Genomic DNA, 27,836 nt, shown 5'->3' with positions numbered 1-27,836 from the left:
GACGATTATTTTATTTTTTGTATTTTTTTATTTTTATTTAACTTTTTTAAATTATGACGATTCTGACTTGAGTTATTTTGTATGTTACAAGAGACTTTTACGTTTAAGTCAAGCACTTTGATATATGTCATGTTTAAGTTTAAGTCAAGCACTTTGATATGTTATGTTGTCTGTTTAAGAAAGAGTGCAATAAATTATTGCACTTGGTGATTGAAAAGGAGGGGACTTGTCCCTGCAGCTGAGTGAGAGTGGGGTCAATTCCCTTCTGGCTGGGACCAGGAATTCTTTACATCATGTTGCTCTATTAACTTTGCCATTAACAATTCCCAACAGGTCAAGGCCCAGTCAATCCTATGAACAAGGTGTTTAGTTCGTTAAAATGACCTATACTGTATGCATACATACTGTACAGTATTTCTTACAGAGATTTTAGTATGCTGCTAGGGTGCATGTTGCAGCACACATACACCTGGTTTATGGACACATATGTTAAAGTAATACGGTCGGGATGGAGTTTCACTCCAGTTTGAATCAGGATAGTGAGTCACCACAAGCACAAGCATGTTGAAAAATATATGGTCATGGAGAACATCTTTCCACTTTGACTTGTAGTATTAGTGGTATTAATATAAGATTTGTATTTGTATAATTCTATAATAGAATTAGTGTTTTTGGAAATTAACTTGAAAATAGAATTCATGTATGTTATTCCTATTATAGCCTACTTTACGGCTCAGTTTAAACTTGTGAACATGAACAAGACTCCCGTCTTAAAGGTACAATCTGTAACAACGTTAAATATTTTTCTCAGCAGGGGGGAAGTTGACTGGCAGGAGATAACTGGTGGGATTGTAAAAAGGAAACCTCATACTCCTAGCTTGAACTGATGACCCCTGGGCAGAAACAATTTAGCACCTCATGCTGCTGAAAGTAAAGGTTTCCGTTTGACCATCATGTAAACTATTACTTCTAAAGTACAGCATATACATATTTACCTCTAATTTACAGCATATAAATATTTACCTCTAATTTACAGCATGTAAATGATTACCTCTAATTTACAGCGTATAAATGATTACCTTTAACTTACATCATGTAAATGATTACCTCTAACTTACAGCGTGTGAATTATTACCTCTAACTTACAGCGTGTAAATTATTACCTCTAACTTACAGCATGTAAATTATTACCTCTAACTTACATCATGTAAATGATTACCTCTAACTTACAGCGTGTAAATTATTACCTCTAACTTACAGCGTGTAAATTATTACCTCTAACTTACAGCATGTAAATTATGACCTCTAACTTACAGCGTATAAATGATTACCTCTAACTTACAGCGTATAAATGATAATTTACTTTTACTTTACTTGTATTAATACACCTTGGTTCGAGGTCACTCAATTAAAAGCCAATTGCTAAACTATTTTAAATCGATGTTGATGTTTGTGTGTGTGTTTATGTGCGAGTGAGTGCACATGATGCGCCTGTGCGTGCAATGTGTTCCCTTTCGATCCACACGGTGGGTGGGAGTCTGCTGCATCAGCCGGGTCCCATGACAGAGCCCTATAGAGCACTAACATGAACAAAACCCCTGGCATGTGTGATTATCTGAGGACTGTGATATCACAAATCCCTCCGCTGAGACCCCGCCATGTTGCACAGCGCTGCCAGTGAGGCCCACCTGTGTCGGAGAGTCAGCTGTCTGTGACTCTAGAAGGTGACAACCCACAGCTATGTTCCCACAAGCATGCTGTCATATCGTCTTCACACAACCCACCCCCATCTGTTCATTCTACAGGAAGTGACGTCATGGTGCACGGTGTTTTCAAAAATGGGTTTAAAAATAACGAACAACTTTGTGTACAAGTGTAGCATTTGTAAAATGTAGCCTTAAATGTTTCCTTACATAGGGATATTGATGCTTCAAAAGATTGTTTGAATTTCCAAAGAGAGGTTTCTGTTTACAGTAGGCCGGGTACAGTACTTACCGATGGGCGTTTCCATTCAAATTTCATTGGGTTTTTTTGATTGTAGAAGAGAGAGGAGTCGTCCGCCAGGAATGTGGGGTCAAGAAACACCACCTTCTTGGCCACATATTTGTCTCGCAGCTCCAAGAAGTTCTTGAGGCGCTTTGCATCTTTGACCGCCTCATTTCTGCTCAGGATGGCCGTGTAGATATTGCTTCCGGTGGGCTGGTAGTCCGATTTACCATCCGGCCCGAGTGATGCATGGGTTTCCGGGACCATTTTCTCCATGGTTACTTCTTTAGGATCCATCTTGATTTCCCTTTTCTGCTCAGATTTTTTATGTTAGAGGTCAATATTTTATGTGCCTGGGAAATAATCTGATTAGTCCTTCTTTGCAGAAGCAGACCCTAAACTTGCCAAACAGCCCAGAGAAACTTCCTGTCTTCTCTCTCTCTCAGTTCCTTTATTTTCTGCTGGCACCAACACCACTCATATGCTCAGTCAACAACCAACCTCCCACATGGGCACTACACACTTTCACTGCTGCGGCCCCAGTGCAGGACCTAAATATAGGCCTCTTCAGGAGAGGGGAGGAAGCTGCTCTGGGTCCCGCTCCTGTTTTCCCAGTGAACGGTGTGCGATATGTGTGATTGACGTGTGCTTACGGTAACAAACCGGTTAAAATACATCTGCAGCGTAGGAGGAGCCATTCAATCATTCTTTTGGACATTCTGTGAGATCACACACCCCGGAGCAGATGACTGTATGTGTCATCAGATTTGTTCAACCAATATTCAGAACCCAAAACCAGGGGTGGAACTTTTTACCAAGTACTTACTCTGGTGCAGTTTTGAAGTAGTTACACTTTACTTGAATATTTATAAATAATATAGGGGATTCAATACTTTTACTCCACCACATTTCAAAAGGGAATATCCAAAAATTTTACTCCACTATGTGGTTTTGCCTACCGACGCTTGACGAGTCAAGTTCAAGTTTCAAGTTTCTTTATTAGTTGTCATACAGAAGTACAGAATACTTTTATATAAAATGCTTCTTTCTGTTTTTCTCCAGAGATTGTGCTAGATAAAAATAGTATAAAATAAGTATAGTAAGTATAAAATAGAAGTCAAGTACGTAGACAAAAGTGTTCAATATATAAATATATACAATGTACAATGCAGAGTAGAAAAGTAACTGAGTTACAATACAATATACTATATACAATGCAGAAATGGGATGAGGTACAATTTAGGTACAATTTACAGTAAGGTATGGGTTGTAGTGCAAATTCTTTACCAATAAATATAAAGTGTGTTTAGGTGTTCTAAAGTGGGTAAAGTGGGTGCAGCAGTGAGTTGTTTGTTTAAAGTGAGTGTGTGCGTGGGGATGTGTGTGCTGTGAGTGCATTTGATGGTTGTTACATAGTGTTATTGTCATTTAGCATTCTGATGGCCTGAGGATAGAAGCTTCTTCTGAGTCTCTCTGTGCTTGCCATGGGACTCCGGTATCGCTTGCCTGACCGCAGCAGTTCAAAGAGGCAGTTGTTTGGGTGGCTGGAGTCTTTGATTATTCTCTTAGCCTTACCCATGCACCGCTTGTTGTAAATGTCTTGGAGAGTGGGAAGCCCCACTCGGCTGAACGGGCCACTCTCTGTAGTCTGCTACGGTCTTGTGCAGTGCTATTCCCAAACCAGGAGGTGATATTGCCAGTCAGGATGCTCTCTATTGTGCATGAGTAGAAATTCTTAAGGATCTTCTGACTGACTTGGAACTTCCTTAGGCGCCTGAGGAAGTAGAGGCGTTGCCTTCTTCACAACACTGTCAATGTGTGTGGTCCATGTCAAGTCCTCGGATATGTGGGCTCCGAGGTACTTAAAACTGTTCACTCTCTCAACCGGTGCCCCGTCGATGCTGAGGGGGCTGTAGTCCCTGACCCCCGACCTCGTGAAGTCCACAATCATCTCTTTTGTTTTGCTGACGTTCAGGGAGAGGCAGTTCTCCTGACACCACTGCGACATGCAAGGATGCACGTTCAAAGTTCAAGTCCACCAACTTCAACCTAACCCTATAATCCAGTGTAACTGACCATGTTGCATGGATCCCTTACCTACTTCCCATTTCCCCACATGGAATGCACCTGACTGGATAAATGACTGATGCTCTAGTCTAGTGCAACATCTAGTGGCTGAATGTTATCTAATATATGTAATGTATTCTGGTTACACCTAGTGGTAAAACCAAAACATATGCTTGGATGTATCCACCCTCTCCACACCATGTAATGTACTGTACTGTTGATAAAACAATTGGCCAAATCCGCTGTCAATCTGTGTCTTCATCTTCACCAAATAAGAGAATAGTGGGACAATCTGAGTAGTGCTGAGTGCAAAGTTGCCAGGTTTAAAGGAAACATGCTTCTGCGTTTGTGTATAATCATGTATATGTACATTTACATTGGGGATTTTATTTAGGGGCAGAGGATCTGAGACAAATATTGTTTTTACACCTTCTCCGTGAACCTGGGGGATGTACCAGTGTGTTGCCAGTTTACTCACACTGCACCACTGGTGTCGTCCAGGCTGAGAGTGGAGACTGGTGACTGGAGAGTTACTGGTGACTGCAAAGTTACTGGAACACTGATGACTAATGATTTACACAAGTAGCTGATAGTATATATGTATATGTATCGTGAAGCGCAGTCACGAAGGGCTGGGGTGAGTAGCGGTGCTATGGGTTAAACTCACTCTCATCCTCAAAAGACACATAGACACGTTACAAATCAGTGAGTTCACTTCTTGGTATAGCGGTCTGTGCTGTTGCACGCGGCGTGGGAGACCAGTGTTCGAAACTCCCTCGGGGCATCGAAGTTTGAGGTGACGTTGTCACACACACACATATATATATATTAGTATATATATATATATAGACTGATAACGGCCTGCCTTTACTGCATGCCCCCCTCCAAATAAGAAATCTGACAATTGTTAAAGGTTCTATAGATATAAAAAGCTACAGAAAAAATAATACATCCACAGAGTTTTTAGAAAGGTGTAGAATAATTCAATACCCCCCCCCCAAACAATTATTGATTAATGAATTTATCATTTAAAAAAATGGGTTTCATTTGAATTTCTCTTTTAACACAAATTCTGACGTTATAGGAAATATTGTATGTTTTTAATCTTATACTACTACCACTAATACTACAAGTCCTACAAGAAAGATGTCCTTTCTATTTTTCATCATGCTTGTGGTGAAACTCCATCCCATGGCTTTAACATATGTGTCCATGTGTGTGCTGCGACATGCACCCCAGCAGCATACTATCAATATCACTGTAAATCTCTGGAAGAAATACTGTACGTATGCCTACAGTAGGTAATTTAAACTAACTCAACTCCCTGTTCATATGATTGACTGGTTCTTGACCTGTTGGGTATTGCAGCAGCTGCATCTACATGGCAAAGTTAATAGAGAGCTACATGGTGTAAATAATTCCTGGTCCCAGGCAGCCAGGAGGGAATTGACCCCACTCACTCACTCAGCTGCAGGCTCGAGTCCCTCCTTGTCAATCACCAAGTGAAGATTTGTAAATACAGACTTAACCTTAACTCATTCAGCGCCAGCGTGTACTCCCATCCCTGCTGTCTCTGCACCACGCTTTAAAAGATGGTCATTTTCACGGTGCGTCACGATGTTTGCAGAGCTATATCTATATTCTATATTATAGCTATGGAGACAATACTATGGCTCATTTGACAGTCACTATCTCTCGTCCAACATGTAAAAAATAGTTAATTCTTTCATGTATACGTTCGAGTGTTATCCCATGGTGAATATTGTATAGTTTCATAGTGATCCCAGATATTTCCTGGAAGCTGAGTTATGGAGCGCTATGTGCATTTTGCGAAAGTCGTTCGCATTGCTCGCCTGGACACGATTGATTGATTGATTGATTGAAAACTTTATTAACAGATTGCAGAATGGATACAGTACAGTACAGCTCAATACACACAATTGTTAAGGGGATGCAGACCAGCGAAAGACTTTCGTCTTGTTTACATCAGGGTCCCCCATTTTCAATTCATCATAACATATATGACATACACGACATACAGATAGACAGTACTGCTACATCTATACATTTATTATGACATACCAGATTTGCAAATACAGTACTGTTTGTAATACAAAAAGAGTCCAGAAAAGAGAGTATATACATTTGACGTAGAAACTGTACATTGGAGGTTGGGTAGGTGGGGTGGGGTTGAGTGAATGGGGGGGGGGGGGGGGGGGGGGCGACGACGACGACGACTGTACATTGGAGGTGGTTGGGTAGGAGGGGTGGGTGGGTGGGGGACACACACTGTACAACTGTATAAGCAAAACTGTACATTGGAATATTGACAAAACCATACTTGGTCATTTACTGTACATTGGAGGGGGTTGGGTTAGGACATTTACAGGGGCCAGTTTCGAATTGCAGCCTCCCGTAGATGTTCTTTGAGAGTGTTTTTGAAAGTGGGTAGTGATTCACATTCCTTTACAGCTTTGGGTAGGGCGTTCCACATTGATGTGGCATAATTGCGAAAACGTGTTTAGTCCCTTGTTTGAGCCGAATCTGGGTTTAACATGATTTGTGGAGCTCCCTCTGGTATTGTGATCGTGGTATTCACTGACCTTTGGGAAGTATTTTGACATGTACATGGGTACCTTGGTCATGTAGTGTATCTTGTAGACCAGGCCCATTGCAAGTTGCTGTACTCTGTCGTCTAAGCCATCCTAGGTTGTCAAAGTGGGCAGGGGTGAGGTGGGTTCTAGGAGTAAGGTCAAGCAGTAGTCTGACCAGTTTGTTTTGAGATGTTTGTAATTTTGTTTTTAGCGCCTTTGAGGTTTTGATTTGATTTTATTTTATTAGGGATCCCCATTAGCTGGTGCGATAGCAACCAGCTAGTCTTCCTGGGGTCCACACACAAAAAAACATACAAAAACAATCACTATTGCAAAAAACAAAATTATTAAAAGTCAGTACACACAATGCATAATGAACTTCAACCTACTATAACAATTAATATAGCTAAAATTACATTAGTGTAAAACAAAAACAAAAAATTACTTTACAGTGTTAAAAACAATTTAAAAACTATTTAAGATTCTTTTTAAAAGTGAATCTACTGTAAATGCAGCAGAGGTTCAGAGGCAGGCCATTCCACAGAGTTAATGCTCTAAAAATAAAAGATCTCCCCAAAGCGCTGGTTCTAGGACCTGGCAATTCAAGCTGCCCACTACTGGAACCTCTAGTGTAATGCTTGTGCACAGTATTACTAAAAACAATCTGATTATGTATAAAAACAGGAGTTTTACTGCTCATGACCAACTTGAACAGCACAAGTATATTAAAAGACAATCTATTTTCAACGTTAAGCCAAGAGAGGCGGGCATGCATACGGCTCACATTAGACCTTAGTGAGCAGCCCAGTACCAACCGTGCTGCCCTGTTCTGGACCACCTGGAGCTTCCTGAGGTCACCACTGGCAGCAGATGACCACATCGCAGAGCAATAGTCAAGATGACATAAAACTAAACTTTGCACTATCTGACATAAAAGGGGACAGGCAACAAAAGAAGCACATTTCCTGGAAATACCAATTGCTCTTCCCATTTTTAAAACAATATAATTAATATGCTTTGGTGCTTTGGTACCATGAGGTGCAAGCATAGTCGTAGTACCCTTGAATGAGTGCTCCTGCCAGAGTCTTCAGGGTATTCTTGTTTGAATCACTACCCACTTTCAAAAACACTCTCAAAGAACACCTACGGGAGGCTGCAATTCGAAACTGGCCCCTGCAAATGTCCTAACCCAACCCCCTCCAATGTACAGTAAATGACCAAGTATGGTTTTGTCAATATTCCAATGTACAGTTTTGCTTGTACAGTTGTACAGTGTGTGTCCCGCACCCACCCCTCCTACCCAACCCCCCCCCCCCCCCCACCCCACCCACCCAACCACCTCCAATGTACAGTCCCCCCCCCCACCCACCCAACCCCACCCCACCTACCCAACCTCCTCCAATGTACAGTTTCTACGTCAAATGTATATACTCTCTTTTCTGGACTCTTTTTGTATCACAAACAGTACTGTATTTGCAAATCTGGTATGTCATAAATGTATAGATGTAGCAGTACTGTCTATCTGTATGTCGTGTATGTCATATATGTTATGATGAATTGAAAATGGGGGACCCTGATGTAAACAAGACGAAAGTCTTTCTCTGGTCTGCATCCCCTTAACAATTGTATGTATTGAGCTGTACTGTACTGTACCCATTCTGCAATCTGTTAATAAAGATTTCAATCAATCAATCAATCAATCAATCAATCAACCAGAGGAAATCGAGTTTGTTGGTTGACTTTTTTTTATTACATTGGATGCCATTTTGTCACAGGAAAGATTAGCCTCTAGGATGGAACCCAGGTAGGTAATTTCATCTTTCCTTGTGACAATATTGTCACCCACTGTAACTGAGAAGCCGTCGGTCTTGCTGAGTTTGTTATTTGAACCGAAGAGAATGGACTCTGTTTTGTCCATGTGTAATGATAGTTTGTTATCAGCCAGTGTGACGGATCATACTGGGTCTGCGTTGTGTTTGATGTTAAATGTTAATGTCCCGAGGGGGAGTCGAACAGGGGGCTCCCGCGTCCGCGGGCGACGACACAGGCCGCTGCACTAAGAAGTGAATTCACTCCTAACTACCGTACCTATTCGTCTGTTAACCCTGTTATGGGGAAGTGAGTTTAATTTACCAGCCCGCACTGCCACAGTCACTCGTCAACACACCTGTTTCCGTGACTGTGGACATACCCACGGGCTTCCCCGTTACACCAGCCATATGCAGATTTTGCCTAGTTTTTTCAACCTGTAACTTGTTCTTGTCAGAGACCAGCAGAGCTGAGTCGTCCGCAAACAGGAACAAGTTGCAGTCACAAGCTGACATGTCATTTGCATAAATTAGGAACAGTAGCGGTCCTAGTATGCTTCCTTGTGGAACAACACAGCTCACTGGGAGGGGGGGATAGGGTACCGTTTACCTCCACCATCTGTTCCCTCCCCTCAAGGTAGGATTGCATCCAGCTTACTGATATACTATCAAAACCAATTGCATTTAGCTTGTCAATCAGAATGGAGTGATTGACAGTGTCGAAGGCCTTTTGTAGGTCCAGCATGACCATGCCGCAGTATTTGCCCGCATCCACCTCTTGTTTGATGTGGTCGTTCAAATAGAGAAGGCATGTATCAGTGGAGTGGGATGTTCTGAAGCCAGATTGGAATTCGTAGATTAGATTTTTTCCCGCTAGGTACTTTTCTACCTGTTCGTAGACTATTTTTTCCATGACTTTCAAGATGGAGGTAAGAATAGAAACATATAGTCATATAGTCCTTACCATTGCTAGGAGGTATTCCAAAATGAATATTCCAATGGTTTGATCACGATTTCCAGTATTGATGTCCATCGGGTCCCTGACCTGAAATGGGACAAACTATGTGTAACGGAGGTACCACGGTCTATCCACAGTCATGTGGTACAAGTAGTTCGGTGGCTGTGGATGTTAAGTGGTACTGCAAGTAAACTCACTCCCTAGAGGCATCCAAACTGAGCGCTTAGGGGGGATATCCTTTCTTGGCGCAGCGGTTTGTGATGTCGGCCCCGGTGCAGGACACCGGGGTTCAACTCCCACTCAGGGCAATCCCTTAACAGGGGTCGAATCGGAATTTGAAACACAACGCAGAGCAATACGAGACCGGTTAAAGTGGTGCCTATAGACCCGGATGCCCTGGGTGGAGTGAGTTTAGGGGGGTGAGTGTAACGGAGGTACCGCAGTCTATCCACAGTCACGTGGTACAAGTAGTTCGGTGGCTGTGGATGTTAAGCGGTACTGCAAGTAAACTCACTCTCCAGAGGCATCCAAACTGAGCGGTTAGGGGGGATATCCTTTCTTGGCGCAGCGGTTTGTGATGTCTGCCCCGGTGCGGGAGACCGGGGTTCAACTCCCACTCAGGGCAATCCCTTAACAGGGGTCGAATCGGAATTTGAAACACAACGCAGAGCAATACGAGACCGGTTACATTATGCATCAAGTGTGCTGGACGTGTTTCAAGTGGCTCGAATGAAGCCTTTCACTTGCCTGGGTCCCATTTCTCCGCCCGGACCATATAAAATGTAACACACAGTGAAATAAGGTTTCAATGGGTAGGCGATACTGCCACCTAGCAGGATTCGGCCGGCATTGCAATCTCGATCATGAAGATGATCGAGATTGATGAAGATGATCGAAAACCAGAGTATAGTCGGGTTCTGGCGCTCAACCGCTGGCGAGATAACCCGACTAGTCGTGATTGGCGCCGAATGTGTTCATATAATAATTCATTGTTATTTTTTTCCACAGTCTGTGTTTAGTCCTATTTTTCTTTATTTTAAAGGTGCTATATACAATATGTATGTAGAGTAATATTTTTTTATTTTATTTATCATCAATACATCCACAGAGCTTTTAGAAAGATGCAGGAAAAAGTATTGCACCCCCCCCCCCCCCCCTAAAAATGATTGATTAATGAATTTATCATTTAAAAAATGTTGGTTGTTTACATGTTGCATGCATGGATCCCCTCCCTAGACTAGTAGTAGGATATTGTAACGTTTCTAAAACAGTGTTTAGCACCGCGTTATTCACGACTCTCGAGGCAGGTTGATAGTTCTCAGTTCGGTCTTTATTACAACACTTCTCACTTGCAGGCAGGTTGCAGTAGGATTCGTCGCTACCATTTCCCATGCCCCAAGAAGAGAGTGCACCCTGGGTGCCACACCCTCTTGGCCTTCCCAGGTCAGCGCCTGCCCCCTCCCCTCTTGGTACTAGAGTGCAGAGTGGCAGCTCGACTGACCAACCACCCAAATCCCAGGGACACGAGTCACACGACCCAAGGAAACTATAAAAGAAGGAAGGGTCAACACGTCAGAACATTGAAATATACCACCTATCTGCGGAAATATAAATCAACCAATATATCAAACGTTAGCTATGTAACAATGCAAACGATTGTTGATGATTCTGACATCCGAGGTAATAACCTGTTTAAATGACAGACAACTCAATGTCGGCCTGAGAGAACTGAGCGTTTCCAATGTACGCGCTACACAGTGACGTGATGACCCTTCCTTCTTTTATAGTTTCCTTGACGTGATCGAGCCTGAGCTCTCGCGGTGTCTGGTTGAGCAGAGCTCTCGCGGTGTCTGGCTGCCGTGGCTTGTGTCTGTGATTGTCGCCATCACTGTCGGTCAGATTTTTTGCTATGTTGTGCTGTTAACGTAATGTTCTTCTAGTATCGGTCCGTTCGCGTTTCAACTAACGTTGTCGCTGTTATGGTGCAATTATTCAGACTGTTCTTTTAAGACAGTTGTGCAATATCGCGTAATAATAAGCTAAACACAGCGTCAAGTTACATTGTTTTGCCTGGAAAACATTGGCGTTAGCAAGGCTGGAGTCTGCGGGGAGGCGCTGCCTAAACGGTTAGCTTAGCATCAGCTAGCAGCACCTCTGTCTGCAGGGCAGCCAACGTTAAGTGACCAAAGGTACCGGTGATTGACTTTTAACCTTAATGTTATTTTAACGCTACTCAACATCGACGCGGCTGTTTGCTCAAGTTTAGTGGTACGTTATTATTAACCCAACAATAACGTTGGTTTACATAGAGCCATAGTAGAACTGGCTAGATAGCGTTAATGTTTCTGCAACTCAGCTGTAGTGTGGCAGCTGTCTCTAGCATGCCAGCTATAACGTTAGCTCGCCAAATAATAACCCACAATATGTCCACAAAGGTTGTTATTATTTGGACTGGAGCGCTGCATCGTTGCAGATAACAAGTCACCCACCTGACTAACGTGTTATGTTGTTTTAACATGTTGCTTTTGGTTAGACTATTGTTAGATTGCGTTGAGGCCTTTCCTATTTTTGTGTTAAGTGCTAACAACGCTGCAGTCTACATCAGTCTACTAACAGAAACACTTTGGGTTGGGTTGGGTAATTGTATATATCGTTTACTGATTACCCTAGATGTTTTCTGAAATATTCCGTCTGGTATGCTAAGCTGTGGTGCATTAAAGGATATATGAGGACTGGTGTCTGTATTGTGATTAACATGTGACGTCTGTGGCACGCAGCACACAGCCCGGTCCTAACGGAGAAAGGATGTCCGATGGAGAGAGTAAGCAGCAGCAGGCCCAGGACTCTGTCCAGGAAGGGAAGCCGGAGTCGGTGGCTGCCGCTCCTCCGTCTGGTGGTCAGGGTGTGTCATCCGTATCCCCCCCTGTGTCCATGGCAACCCAGCCTCCTCCTACGACAGCCACCGAGGACGAGGAAGAGGAGAGTGAGGACGAGTCTGAGATTCTGGAGGAAAGCCCATGTGGACGCTGGCAGAAACGCAGGGAAGAGGTACCGTATCTAATGGGCAGGATCTCTGCGGAGAGGGGTCTGTTGATTGATTGATTGATTGATTGAAACGTTTATTAACAGCTTGCAGAATGGGTACAGTACAGTACAGCTCAATACATACAATTGTTAAGGGGATGCAGACCAGAGAAAGACTTTCGTCTTGTTTACATCAGGGTCCCCCATTTTCAATTCATCATAACATATGACATACATGACATACAGATAGACAGTACTGCTACATCTATACATTTATGACATATCAGATTTGCAAATACAGTACTGTTTGTGATACATACATCCGTTCCGGGGCGGGAGTGGTTCTCGACAATTTTTTGCATGAAGCGACCCCCAGTTTGGTACACATTAGACCGCGGACCAACATCTGTCTCTGGCTTGTGAGGTGACCGCAGGCCCCCACTTGATAAAATGTTGTAAGATCTGTTGTGAGATATGATTAAGTCCACAATTCCACGATTGTCTATCCTGTCAGTAAGGTGTGTCAGTAGTATAGGCTACAGTGTGTCAGTAGTATATAGTGTGTCAGTAGTATAGGCTACACTGTGTCAGTAGTATAGCTACAGCATGTCAGTAGTATAGCTACAGTGTGTCAGTAGTATAGGCTACAGTGTGTCAGTAGTATAGGCTACAGTGTGTCGGTAGTATAGCTACAGCGTGTCAGTAGTATAGCTACACTGTCAGTAGTATAGGCTACAGTGTGTCAGTAGTATAGGCTACAGTGTGTCAGTAGTATAGCTACAGTGTGTCAGTAGTATAGCTACAGTGTGTCAGTAGTATAGCTACAGTGTGTCAGTAGTATAGCTACAGTGTGTCAGTAGTATAGCTACAGTGTGTCAGTAGTATAGCTACAGTGTGTCAGTAGTATAGCTACAGTGTGTCAGTAGTATAGCTACAGTGTGTCAGTAGTATAGGCTACAGCGTGTCAGTAGTATAGCTACAGCGTGTCAGTAGTATAGGCTACAGTGTGTCAGTAGTATAGCTACAATGTGTCAGTAGTATAGGCTACAATGTGTCAGTAGTTTAGCTACAGTGTGTCAATAATATGGCTACAGTGCCAGTAGTAGGAGTGTAAATATTTGTATATATCGTATATTAGGCTACAGTGTGTCAGTAGTATAGGCTACAGTGTGTGAGTAGTATAGGCTACATATAGTCTGTATGCTGCTTATAAGATGTCTTTAAATAACAGCATCTGTTGCCCCTAACTTGCCCTGCAACTAACGTATGCAGGTGTGTTAAAAGAAAAAGACACATCCTGGCTTCAAGTTGTGTACAGTATCCACTGCGAGGCAGCTCGATTTTCAAGATTGCGTGAGAATCCATCTTGTCGGGCTTCAAGTTGTGTGTGGTTCAGACAGTGGTTGAGACCAATCGGCGTGCTATGAGGAACTACTATGAGGAACCACAGTGGTTCAGACCATGTGCTATGCATCTGCTAATGTATGTGCTGCCATACATAGCTCTCATGTCTGTTCGTCTGCATACAGAGTATTTGTGCTTATGTGTGTACATGTCTGCTAACGTATGTCGTCAATGTGCTCTTCATCAAAATTGTATTCATATTTTGCATGATGTGTTTTTAACCTGTTCTTTATTAACTGTTTGCATTCTATATATATATTATGCTTTATTTTTTAGCGGCTTTTTAACACCAGGCCCAGGGATAACAAAATTAGCTTTGGCTAACACTGTCTCACACATTTACAGTAATGTTCATTAATGTGTGTTGTCCCTGTTCAAATAAAGTCTAAACTAATCAGCACGCTATGAGGGACTACTGGCAGCTACAGGTGTGGTTTAAGTGACGTTTGCTACCTTCTTTGAATCGAATATTTCTTTGGTATTCATATTCCTTACAAAGATGGCAAGAATAGTCTACCGACATTGTCAAACTACATACATAGCTAGCTTCGTCTTCTGCGCTCTCCTACTACATAATTGTTAGTTGATCTGATTGGTTGAAGTTAGCCTGTGAAGGTGATAGACGGATGGTTCATCCAACCACCTGCCAAGTATTATTTTGAAGTGCCTGCCCTTTCCCAAACAGAGGACGACTTTTCACATTGTTCTGTGTAACAAACCATTTAGTGCATCAGGTTATGGGGCAGGGTCTCCGTGGAGGACTTTAGGGGATTGTTTAATCCAGTCATTTACATTTTATTTTGTTCCGTTTAGGTGAATCAGCGTAACGTCCCTGGGATTGACTATGCTTACTTGGCGATGGACACAGAGGAAGGAGTGGAAGTCGTTTGGAATGAGGTTATGTTTTCTGAAAGGAAAAACTTCAAACTGAAAGAGGTGGGTCCCCAGCAGTGCAAAAACACTTAACCCTTTCACTGCCACACTACCAAATGGTTAACCCTTTCACTGTGACACTACGGAATGTTAACCCTTTCACTGCCACACGACAGCAGGTTAACACTTTCACTACCACACTACAAAAGGTTAACCCTTTACTATCACACTACAGACGGTTAACCTTCTGTAGTGTGGTAGTGAAAGGGTTAATGAGTGAAGCAACTTGTATTCACAGATAACGAGAATGAAAACGGTCATGTTACACTCGATGGAAATCCAATATGGTTATATCGAAAATCATCTTGTGAGAAGATTTGACTTAAAATACTTTTTGCTTTTATCAAGATTCACAATATCAAATGAACGCACAATACATTAACACAGATGGATGATAAAGATCAATATATTGCCCGGCTCTAACTCATGATGCTGGTGGCAATAATGAAGAATCAATGAGGGATGCACCGTTTTATTAGCCAGACGGTCAGTATCAGCCAATATGGGCTTTGAATAGAACCATCAGTATTAGTGTTGTAACCCCCAACACTCATCATACCACTTGTTTTGATTAATTGGTAATTGATATTGGCCAATATGGGCAAAAAAATATATATTATATTTTGTCCCCAAAAAAACATATTGTAACGTCCCAATTGTGAATGCTGTGACTCCTGTGAAATCTTCAATTTAAAATCTTCAAGGGTAGATTTTTAGACTTATTTTTATAACTATTTCTGACTGATATAATCAGCTCCATGTTGAGGCCTATTTGTTTTTTTTCTTCTTTTTTTGCATTTGCTTTAAGCTCCTTAGTCAGAGCCGCCAGACCTGTTGCTCCCAACACAATAGCAAAGTACATTCAGTGCCGGTTTAGCTGCTGAAATAATTTCCATTAACGGGGGGAGCCAGCAGAGCAGACGCAGAACGGGTGTTGTTACATAAACCTCTCTCACCTCCATAGTCATGTTGTGTCATCGGTCTTTCTTTATTGACCGTTAATGGACCTGCTCCACTCAGCTGTATTCCATGTCAGCATGTGGTTATTGTGGCGATGCCGTCAGCTTTACCTTCTCTGCAGAGTAACCTGATCTCCATCTTCTATCCTTAACTACTTTATTCCTCAAGAAAGAGGAATTGATTGATTGATTGATTGAAAACTTTATTAACAGATTGCAGAATGGGTACAATACAGTACAGCTCAATACACACAATTGTTAAGGGGATGCAGACCAGAGAAAGACTTTCGTCTTGTTTACATCAGGGTCCCCCATTTTCAATTCATCAGGACATATATGACATACATGACATACAGATAGTCAGTACTGCTACATCTATGTGATGTAGCTCTATGTTGTTCTATGGAACAACATGTGATAATGACTATGTAATCCTGCACTATGCAATGGTCTAGACCAGGGCTCCACAACCTTTTTTGCACCGCAGACCGACTTTAATATTGACATTATTCTTGCGGACCAGCCGACGGGATGGGGGGGGGGGGGGGGGGGTTTATAGGTTAGGTTTATAATTCAATAGCATCATAACATTTAAGTAACATTTGGATATTAGACACACATTGCCTGTTTTCCTCATATGAACATATAAAAACATTGCAACTCACCAATATAGTCGACTCAGTGGGAGCCCTGGGCTTGTTGACCTGCCAGATGGTCCCATTGAGGGGTGATGGGAGACAGCAACACCTGAAGAATGTTTGTCCAGTCTATTTTGTTTTCATTGCAGTATTTAATGCCGGGATCAGATGACGCAAATTCGGTCAGATTTTTCCAACGTGGTGCCCGATTATGAACATCAGGAATGATGAACGTGCCTCTTGACCCATTGTAGTGTGACATAATCAAAGAACAGCGATGTGGCGTCTGGGACGCCCCACGAAACCAGACGAAAAGTCTTCATGTTAGAATTTCTTGGCCTTTTTTTTCTAGCGTGACAATTCCTGACTGTGATGTGTTCTTTGCCTTTAAAGTAACCAAACCAAACCCCTCCTCTCAGCCCCCTGGTGTACTTCATGCTGAGACGGCATGCAGCGATTTGTCGGGGACAAACACATAGTTAGTTTATATATGATGCTATGATCATTTAAACCCTTGGATGCTGTTTATCATACTGCTCTTAGGTTTATTTCCGGTGATGTTTATAGCACTCATCATTGCATCCCATATGAAAAAGTTGAGTGCTCTTCTCTGTCTGAGAGACGTGTATTTGTTTATCTACAAGGCCCTTATTCAGAAGCTGCCATTTTATATATCCAATGAGCACACTACAAGCTTTTCAGATAATCAGAGGTGCTTACTCAAGCGAAAAGGCCTAATTTGACATAAGTGACTTAATTGAATACCTCAGACGAAGAACCATATAAGTCCATTTGACGTTTTCAAACTTGATTATCCAAAGATGGTAAATTAAGATTATTGTGTTAATTCATAGTTAAAGACCGTAGAGGTCGAGTATCTTCTGGTAATGTATCACATGCACACTCCCAAGTGATTTGGATTGATTTTAAAACTGCAAATACATGAGCTGTCAAAAAAATATATAATTTGACTTATATAGTTCTTCAGTGCAAGGGTTCAATTATTAAACTCACCAGGAAAAAATAATCCTGCTCTTCCCTCTATTTAATCTCTCGCTCTCTCTCTCTCTGTCTCTCAGGAAAGAGTCAAAGGGGTTTTTGACAACCTGATCCAGTTGGATCATGTGAACATTGTGAAGTTTCACAAGTACTGGGCTGATGTGAAGGAGAACAGGGCCAGGGTAGGTGGTACTTTATTCACAATAATATATAGGAAAATATGAATCCTGTTATGCAAATCCTTTGTTTATGTATGCGTTATCTTGTTCTCTCTGCAGGTCATTTTCATCACAGAATACATGTCCTCTGGAAGTCTGAAACAGTTTCTGAAAAAGACCAAGAAAAACCACAAGACCATGAATGAAAAGGTATGAAGGGTGTAACAGTTTTCAATACATACATGGTACTGAACACTGTTGGTATATATGTGACTTGCTCTATCATCTTCAGTCTCATTAACCCCAAAACATTTTGAGTTTCACACACTGGGAAAGAGGAGGCTTTCCACCTATATCAATATTGTCTTTCTACTCCAAATATTAAGTGAGATACGGCTCATCATATGACTGTCACCAAACCACGATTCTGAGAAAAAGGCATCCGAAGTTTGCAGTACATTTTGAGGCATTTATTCAAATGAATAATAACCATAAAACAAATTCATCTAGACAAGTTTGCACAAACGCATACACACTATACTGTTCTCCCGTTGTCACTTGCACACATCAATCCATGGAACAAAGGCACTCACAAACACGTGCACGCCCATTCCCATGTGCATGTTCATACTCGGGTGCAAACTCATCAATATACAATTTGAATGAAAAGTTTAACTTTTGCCTTTCTTTCATAAACTCAGCGAGACAGAGCAGGAGGGAGAGTTCCAGCACCAGAGTCGATTGACAAGTGTTCGCTGCTAGCTTGTCATCGTGCCTTTACAAGCTTCAACATTTTATAGGGATGTCCGATATTATCGGCCGATATCGGCATTAAAATGTGATATTGGAAAATATCGGTATCGGTTTTCAAACAAATATATATATATATATATATATATATATATATATATATATATATATTTTTTTTACATTTCTATTACCTTTATTTACCCAGGCAAGCAAGTAAGAACAAATTCTGATTTTATTTATTGTCAAAAGTATGCATAATGTTGTGTTAATTCCACAACAAGAGATACGTAATGTTAATTACCTGAAATTATTCAATTTTTGGGGGGGGGGGGGCCTGCATATATCGGTATCGGTTGGTATCGGAAATTAAGAGTTGGACAATATTGGTATATCGGTATCCGTAAAAAAGCCAATATCGAGCATCCCTAAAATTTTATTTTATCATCTGAATCGGGCGAAAAGAGCTTGATATTCTGAAATACTTTTGTTTATTTAAAATCAAACAAAATGAAGAACATTTCTATTTATATCGACATGAATCCATGTTTATCTAGAAATGCGCCGCTGCGACATCCGACTGATTTTGATAGAGAGCATGTCACATATCTCATTGAACACTGGCCAAAATCTTCCAATCCAGTCAAGACGCATGGTAGTGAAAAGAGTGTGAAACTATGAAACGGGATCATGTGTTTAAGGCTTTGTGCCGATTATGTTGCCCTTGTTCCCAAAGCTGTGTTAATAAATCTGCGTCCATGCTGCAGGAACAGTGTCCCACTTCCTGCCGTTTCTGCTAGTCCCACTTTGTTTTTAGGATTAACTCGCCTCAAGTCTTTTCTTTTTTAATGCTGGTAATTGGAAGTGAAGCAAACTGGTTTTAAATGTCTGGAGGAGTTGGCCTGATGATACCCTGTGTACATATTTCACCTCAATAATCAATCATTTTATTAACCTGTTTTTTTACTCTTCTGTCAGGCCTGGAAGCGCTGGAGCCTACAGATACTATCTGCCCTCAGGTCAGTTTCACAAACTCTCTAAACTTACATTTACATTCAGTCATTTAGCTTTTATCCAAAGCGACTTACAAGTTCTATAAAGCAAGTGGCAGCCGAACAGTAATATCATACTCGTCCATTGTTTTACCCACTCTATTGTGGCACAGGAAGTAGGCATTTTCTTTTCAAAGTGATTACCAACAGTTACAGGCAGCCATATTGGAAGAAAGAAACTACACAAACATTCTGTGCAAGGCCTCTATTGTACTTAGCATCAATTCATGTCACCGATTCCCAAGAACCTGGGATGGTCAGGATTGCTACTTGATAGTCACTGGGAACTATTTGAATACTAATCAACCCCCCCCCCCATGTTAACATATGATTTTGTTTTTACATAATACATTTACATTTACATTTAGTCATTTAGCTGACGCTTTTATCCAAAGCGACTTACAAGTTCTGTACGACAAGCCATCAGGAAGGGCACAACTCTATCAGCTGAGCAACAATGTTCATCAAATACAAGGAAACTATAAAAGAAGGATGGGCCATGACATCAGAATACCAACATTCTATGCTCTGCTTCGTGGTGTCAGTTATATTGAAGCCTGTATTCAAATTCAAAATATACCAGCTATCTGAGGAAATATCCATCAACCAATAAATCAAATGTTAGCTACGGTAGTTAACTAAGCAACAAATTGCAGACAATTCTGACATCCGAGCTAATAGCCTGTCTAGGGGAGAACGGGGATAGTTGTCACACTTTTTACTCTAGTGTGAATTGCTCATCATCAAAACATCTTTCAATAGTCATTCCTACATTAAATTGAAGCTTAAGATGTTGGCTTGAAATGTGTATCCCTCTCATTTTCCAACGTATTGTAACAAAGAGTTAATCACCTATCAAAGACACTCTGACACATTGTGACTGACAACCAACCCCATCATGGGGATGGTTGTCACACTATGGGGTTGGTTGTCACCATGTGTTTTAATGGGAACAATCTTAAAAAGAAGACAAGAAGGCAGAACTAAATTTGAAAGTTTAATTGCATTGACAAGTTGACAAATGCATAACTTAATGCATCTTAACATGAACATAAACAGGAAACACATCTTTAGGCCATCCTATATAACAAAATAAGAACACAATAAATCTGCCTAACAATAATAGCCTACACAACATGTGATAACCAACCCCAAAGAAAATGTGACGACCAACCCCAACTGGAATGTCTTGATAGCATCAAGGCTAACAGCCATCTAACAACTAGTTAGCTAGCTAACAACAATCTAAACTATAGCTATCCCTTCACACTTTTTAAGGGTAATAATTGTTTCATTATAAACCAATTGTGTAAAAGCCTAGAAGAAAAATACTGAGGAGCGGAATATTTACAAATGGACATGAAAAACACAAAAAGTCCTCTCACCTCACGTTCAGCTGTTTCACTCCAAAGCTGACAATGTAGGTGAACTCTGACCCCAATTCTGGACATTTAAATACCAAAATATGGGAGACAGGACCCTCTGGTGGTGAAATATAATGAATGTGACAATCTACCTGTGTGACAACGTCCCCCGTTCTCCCCTAAATGGTCATCAACGAGGAGATGGTGATCCCAAGGACTTCAAAATTGCGAGAGTGACCCCTCTACACAAAAAGGGCAGCAAATTAGACCCAGGCAACTACCGCCCTGTTTCTATTCTTACCTCCATCTCGAAAGTCATGGAGAAAATAGTCTACGAACAGGTCGAAAAGTACCTGGCGGAAAAAAACCTAATCTACGAATTCCAATCTGGCTTCAGAACGTCCCACTCCACTGACACATGCCTCCTCTATTTGAACGACCACATCAAACAAGAGGTGGACGCTGGCAAATACTGCGGCATGGTCATGCTGGACCTACAAAAGGCCTTCGACACTGTCAATCACTCCATTCTAATGGACAAGCTAAAAGCAATTGGTTTTGATAGCCTATCAGTGAGCTGGATGCAATCCTACCTGGAGGGGAGAGAACAGATGGTAGAGGTAAACGGTACTCTATCCCCCCCCCTCACAGTGAGCTGTGGTGTTCCACAAGGAAGCATACTAGGACCGCTACTCTTCCTAATTTATGCAAATGACATGTCGTCAGCCTGTGACTGCAACTTGTTCCTGTTTGCGGACGACTCAGCCCTGCTGGTCTCTGACAAGAACAAATTGCAGGTTGAAAAAACCCTCAGCACGGAACTAGGCAAAATCTGCATATGGCTCGCTGATAACAAACTATCATTACACATGGGCAAAACAGAGTCCATTCTCTTCGGTTCAAATAACAAACTCAGCAAGACCGACGGCTTCTCAGTTACAGTGGGTGACAATATTGTCACAAGGAAAGACGAAATTACCTACCTGGGTTCCATCCTAGAGGCAAATCTTTCCTGTGACAAAATGGCATCCAATGTAATAAAAAAAGTCAACCAACGAACTAGATTCTTGTACCGGATCTCCTCTCTGGTAAACAAGAATACCCTGAGGACTCTGGCAGGAGCACTCATTCAAGGGTACTATGACTATGCGTGCACCTCATGGTACCAAAGCACCTCAAAGGCGCTTAAAACAAAATTACAAACATCACAAAACAAACTGGTCAGACTACTACTTGACCTGAACCCCAGAACCCACCTCACCCCTGCCCACTTTGCCAACCTAGGATGGCTTAGAGTAGACGACAGAGTACAGCAACTTGCAATGGGCCTGGTCTACAAGATACACTATACGACCGGGGTGCCCATGTACATGTCAAAATACTTCCCAAAGGTCAGTGAATACCACAACCACTACACCAGAGGAAGCTCAACAAATCATGTTAAACCCAGATTCGGCTCAAACAAGGGACTAAACACGTTTCGCAATTATGCCACAACAATGTGGAACGCCCTACCCAAAGCTGTAAAGGAATGTGAATCCCTGCCCACATTCAAAACCGCCCTTAAAGAGCACCTACGGGAGGCTGCAATTCGAAACTGGCCACCGTAAATGCCCAAAACCCCCACCACCTCCTAATAGACAGTCTCCTCCCCACCGCATGTATATATTCCCTCCCCGCCGTATGTATATTCCCCTCCCACCCACCCACCCCCTCCTAATGTACAGTCCCCTCCCCATCATATGTATATACTCTGTCAGGATCTAGGGGTAACAGTACTGTATATTTGAATACCGCCTATGTCACAAATGTATCAGTACTAAATACCTATATGTCCCTATGCCATAAATGTCATGTATGTTATGTATGTCATAAATGTCTATATGAATTGAAAATGGGGGACCCTGATGGAAACAAGACAAACGTCTTTCTCAGGTCTGCATCCCCTTAACAATTGTATGTATTGAGCCGTACTGTATTGTACCCATTCTGCAATCTGTTAAATAAAGTTTTCATTCATCCATTCATTCATTCAACTCGATGTCGGCCGAACTGAACGTTTCCACACTTGCCACTAATGTGCGTTTCACGTGCTACACAGTGACGTGATGACCCTTCCTTTTATAGTTTCCTTGACTTAATAGTTGATGTGAGATAATCAAACAAGCGAGCTAGCTGGTTGCAAAATCCTTCTTTCTTCCACCCCAAAGCACAGAACCACCGCATGGTCGATACTGACTACTAGACTATTTTTAATAAAAAAATAAAATACTTATGTACCTTAGATACTACTGCTACCATGTATGTATATATATGTGTTTCATTACATGTGTATATATACATACATACCAATTATTCTCCTGTTCTATTCTCCATCCATCTATCATCCATAGCAACACTATATTATCACCGACATCCAGTTGGGGGATCCCCTTTGAACAGCCCATCTTAGCTCCCATTGTAGCCCATATCACCAACCTCTCCATCAACCAGGGTCACATCCCGCAAGAACTCAAGCTTGCTAGGGTAACCCCTCTATTTAAAAAAGGAAACAAACTAGATCCAGGTAACTACCGCCCCGTTTCTATCCTTTGTTCCATATCAAAGGTAATTGAGAGGCTGGTATATGAGCAGATAGACAACTACCTGACTGAACATAGACTATTGTACCAGTTCCAATCAGGTTTCAGAAAATCACACTCCACTGACACCTGTTTACTGTACCTGACAGATTATATAAAACGGGAGATGGACAAGGGGAACTACTGTGGGATGGTAATGTTGGACCTGCAAAAGGCGTTTGACACGGTCAACCATTCCATCCTACTAGAAAAATTGAGAGCGATAGGCTTTGATAGCAAGTCAGCCAAATGGGTCAAGTCCTACCTGGAGGGAAGAGAACAGGTGGTAGACATCAATGGCACCTTGTCCTCGTCCCTTCCAGTGACATGTGGGGTCCCCCAAGGAAGCATTTTGGGACCTCAACTGTTTTTAATATATATTAATGACATGAAATCGGCATGCGATTGCAACCTGTTCCTGTTTGCTGACGACTCGGCACTCCTGGTCTCAGACAGGGATAAGTCTAAAGTGGAAAGTGTCCTGAGCAGTGAAATGAAAAAAATCTGCTCCTGGCTCAGTGACAATAAATTGTCTCTACATCTGGGAAAAACAGAGGCCATACTCTTTGGGTCAAACGCCAACCTAAAGAAATCCCAGGGTTTTAAAATTAGAGTAGGTGAAAACATTATTGAGGATAAAGAGGAGGTCACCTACCTGGGCTTTATTTTAAATAACAAACTTTCTAACAAAAAAATGGCACAAAAAGTTATTACTAAGGTCAATCAAAAAAACAAATTTGTATTTAGAATTTCCTCGTTCATAAATAGGAACGCTCTGAGGACCCTAGCTGGAGCCCTCATCCAATGTCACTTTGACTATGCTTGCACTTCATGGTACAGCAACATATCAAAACAAATGAAGACAAAGCTCCAGACCAACAAAAATAATGGTTGGTTTCAGGTTGCCGACCGACCCTGCCGATTTAGGTGCGACCCAATATATTTTATGAGTTTTTAAAAAAAATTATATATTAAAAAAAAAAAAATCCGATTTTTTTTTTTTTTTTTTTTTTTTTAAGAATAAAGTTTCATAGAAATCTTAGTCAAACATTTAGTATTATGGATATTAAACATGCTGGCAGAGTACATGCATCCATGTTGTTGTGAACATTTTAATTAAATAAAGAAATTCCCTATCCATAGTCGCCATGGGAAAGAATAAAATAAAAAAATAAAATAAATTCCCTACCTACCCATGGCCAAACTGACAACCAACCTGAAACCAACAATTATTTTTGTTAGGCCCTAGTGAGACTCCTGCACAACCTTCACTTTAGGACTCACCTAACGCCAGCCCACTTTAGCAGGCTGGGATGGCTTAGGGTTGAAGAAAGGGTACACCAGCTTAAAATGCTACTGGTTTTTAAAGTACTAAAAGAAACGGTCCCCAAGTACCTAGTCAATTATTTTAATAAAGTAGGAGATGTCCACAAACACGCCACAAGAGGAAGCCCCACGGACCTGGTCCCGCCGAGAGTCAGGAGTCGGACATGCATGGGGAAACGGTAATGTGGAATGCCCTGCCAACATTTATAAAACTCCTGAACTCTCCTCTCGGATTTAAATCCGCCCTAAAAACATGGCTCAGCAGCAACTCAAATTGGTCTTAAAATGTTTTTTTTTATCTCTTTTATCATAACTTGGCTTTTATTTCTTTTATCATGAGTTGCTTTTAAGGGTTTGCGGATTTTCTTTTAACATTAGTTAACTGTATGAGTTGTCAGGTTAGGTGTTTTTATATATTTTTTTTAGAATGTGTCCTGTCAGTGTACATGTCCATTTGTGTTTCTGTGCCTTTTTATGTTCCATGTATGGACCACAATGGAAACAAGCCTTGGCTTTATTGTGTTTTATCCATTTTTGACCTGCGTTATTGACACTGTTATTGTCTTGTCTTTTAAAATGTTTTTTTTTTCATACGATTTGTGTCAAAATAAAGTATTCAATATTCAAGTTGCTTCCCCCCCCCCCCCCTATTTCTAGGTTTTTAGTGAGTCGTTCCTTATCTTCATTTGGGAAATGAGTGTCGCATATTTGGATTTTATGGTGTTTTTTTGTTCTTGATCTATTGTGATGTTTCTTCTTGACTTGTACAGCCATGGGGGCAAATCCATGTGATCTCGGGCTCTACAAATACATTTGATTTGATTTGGAGTTGTTCCCACAGTGTCTGGTATGTGACAGAGGTATCCACCCTCTTATCCTCAGCTATCTGCATTCCTGTGAATCGCCCATCATCCACGGCAACCTGACCTGTGACACTATCTTCATCCAGCACAACGGGCTCATCAAGATCGGCTCAGGTGGGCCCCAGCTGCACTGACATGTGACCTCAGAGACAGACAGAACATCACCTTGTGTTATTTCTTCAACTAGAACTCGTGCCCCTCCATTCAGAATTCCCACGTAGGTCTGGAAAAGTATAGAGAATGAATGTAATCATTTCCAGGTTCCTTTTTTTGAGAATCGCTCTTAAAAAGTCTGGAAAAGTATATATATATAAAAAAAAAAAAAAAAGGGATACACAAATGAGTACAAATTGTGTTGACCGCCCCAGTCAAGTCACATATTGTGATATTTGTTGTTATAGGGAAGCAACAGTTATGATTGGAGGATCAAGAAAAGAGGGCAGGGTTTGAGATACGTCAATTGGCTTACGGTAGTTCAATGAACCCGGGGAGACAACTTTATTTGTCCGTGGGAAGCAAAATCTGTTATTGGAGGATCAAGGAAAGTGGGCGTGGCTTGATCTAGGTCAATTGTCTCCTATTGTTGTGGGGCTCATTGGTTATTTTTTAATTTCATTCTTTCAGTGGCTCCAGACACCATCAACAACCATGTCAAAACCTGTCGGGAGGAACAGAAGAGCCTACATTTCTTTGCTCCAGAGTACGGAGGTGAGATGATACTTGCTATAAAGTGTTCATACGAATAGTCTAGTAAGATTTTCTTTACCTTGACGTTTTGACGGTGAACCCGACCGCCTTCTTCAGGAGCATCACTGTGCGGTGGTGTGACGTGTGCTGTGAGACCGGTCATATGATGGTCTCGCCGGAATAGGCAAGGCGATGACGTCTGTCGTCACCTGGCGGTTATATTTAGGACAGTATGGTGTGGATGGTGTGGTGTAGTTTGTAAGCCCCTGTTCACTGTCCACTTGGGTCTTGACGGCACACATCACAACAACAGCAGGCAACTTAACCAATGTGTCAAGGTAGAGACAATCTTACTAGTGTACACATATGGATGTTTTATGGTAATGTGAGTTAAAGTAATATGATTTTTATTTAAATAAATGTCTGTTGAAGATCCAGTACAATGATGTTTTAATTCAGCCATAAAAGCTTATTGCGGAATGCTAATGTCATAAGTATCATTTCTTTCAGCTTCAGAAGTATCATTTGGTTTTGTTACGTGTTTTAGTGCAGCCTCTCTTGAGCACAGTCAACTCTCAGTAGGCTGAGGGGGTGTGGCCTTCTGTTCACTAGACACTCGATGCTTGATAGGATTATGTCTACGCTGACAGTGAGCACCACTCAGTCTGATGGGCCAATCAGAGCAGCTAGATGTGACTGATGAGCCAATCAGAGCAACTAGGTGTGACTGATGGGGTCAATGAGAGCAGCTAGATGTGACTGATGGGGCCAATGAGAGCAACTAGATGTGACTGATGGGGCCAATCAGAGCAGCTAGATTTGACTGATGGGGCCAATCAGAGCAGCTAGATGTGACTGATGGGGCCAATCAGAGCAGCTAGATTTGACTGATGGGGCCAATCAGAGCAGCTAGATGTGGCTGATGGGTAACCTGTGTATATTATGCAATATTTCCAAAGAAGCAGATTGGAAATCTGAAATGCAAATCCAAAGAAAGAAATTCAGATGAAGGTAAACAGTAAAAAAAGGAAAGCAACCGCTAGCCATAGACCGTTAGCCATAGATCATCAGCGAGGAAAAGATTAGATTAGATTCAAATATATTGTCATTATACAGCACAATACAGTACAATGATAATAAGTTTGGCATCCAACCAGAGTGCAAATGCAATAGTAAATTGGGAAAAAGGGGAAAACGTATCCACACCAAGCCATTCCAGTTCAAAGGTAGGCGATACTGCCACCTGGTGATATTTGATCGGCATTGCAATTCCAACGTAGCAAGCGAGCCAGGGACGGCTAGAATGATCCGGATGATGATTTAGAATGGGGATCAGAGGAAAAAGATCAAAGGATCTAAACATTTATTATTACGCGTTTGGTGCTCAAGCGTTGGCGAGGAAACATGTAATATTACGTGTTTGGCGCTGAATGAGTTAAGACTAGAGGGACATTTGTTTTGGATGTCTTTTAAAATCGACCTCTTTCTGCCTCAAGCTGTACAGCAGTATTTCTGTGACATTAACTAGAACATCTGCTTGCAGCCGTCGCAGATGTCACCACAGCGGTGGATATCTACTCCTTTGGGATGTGCGCCTTAGAGGTACGTCCTGTCCACCCACACTCTGTTAGTCCTGCACAGACAGTAG

At 41.7% G+C, this 27,836-nt stretch overlaps 2 protein-coding genes across 3 annotated transcripts in view; one reads left to right on the top strand and one right to left on the bottom strand.

The window, feature by feature from the left end:
• Positions 1–2,283, bottom strand: part of capn3b (calpain 3b) — a gene marked incomplete at its 5' end in the record, with an annotated part of 41,316 nt that extends 39,033 nt beyond the window's left edge. The window contains one exon of the mRNA XM_084314267.1: positions 1,996–2,283. Within this exon, the coding sequence (XP_084170393.1) occupies positions 1,996–2,283 (288 nt within the window). The remainder of the gene's footprint in view (positions 1–1,995) is intronic.
• Positions 2,284–11,302: 9,019 nt separating this feature from the next.
• nrbp1 (nuclear receptor binding protein 1) overlaps positions 11,303–27,836 on the top strand; it is a 28,519-nt gene continuing 11,985 nt past the window's right edge. For both annotated transcript variants that reach the window (XM_084315370.1, XM_084315369.1), the window contains exons 1-9: positions 11,303–11,602; positions 12,191–12,461; positions 14,655–14,777; positions 17,451–17,552; positions 17,649–17,738; positions 19,254–19,294; positions 25,521–25,615; positions 26,126–26,209; positions 27,732–27,790. In XM_084315370.1, coding sequence (XP_084171496.1) covers positions 12,219–12,461; positions 14,655–14,777; positions 17,451–17,552; positions 17,649–17,738; positions 19,254–19,294; positions 25,521–25,615; positions 26,126–26,209; positions 27,732–27,790 — 837 coding nt within the window. In that variant the 5' untranslated portion in view covers positions 11,303–11,602; positions 12,191–12,218. The remainder of the gene's footprint in view (positions 11,603–12,190; positions 12,462–14,654; positions 14,778–17,450; positions 17,553–17,648; positions 17,739–19,253; positions 19,295–25,520; positions 25,616–26,125; positions 26,210–27,731; positions 27,791–27,836) is intronic.

The sequence above is a fragment of the Notolepis coatsorum genome, assembly GCF_963971535.1.
Source record: "Notolepis coatsorum genome assembly, chromosome: 5".
Lineage (NCBI taxonomy): Eukaryota > Metazoa > Chordata > Actinopteri > Aulopiformes > Paralepididae > Notolepis > Notolepis coatsorum.
Note: the sequence above shows the minus strand (reverse complement) of the source record. Positions and strands in the feature narration are given on the sequence as shown.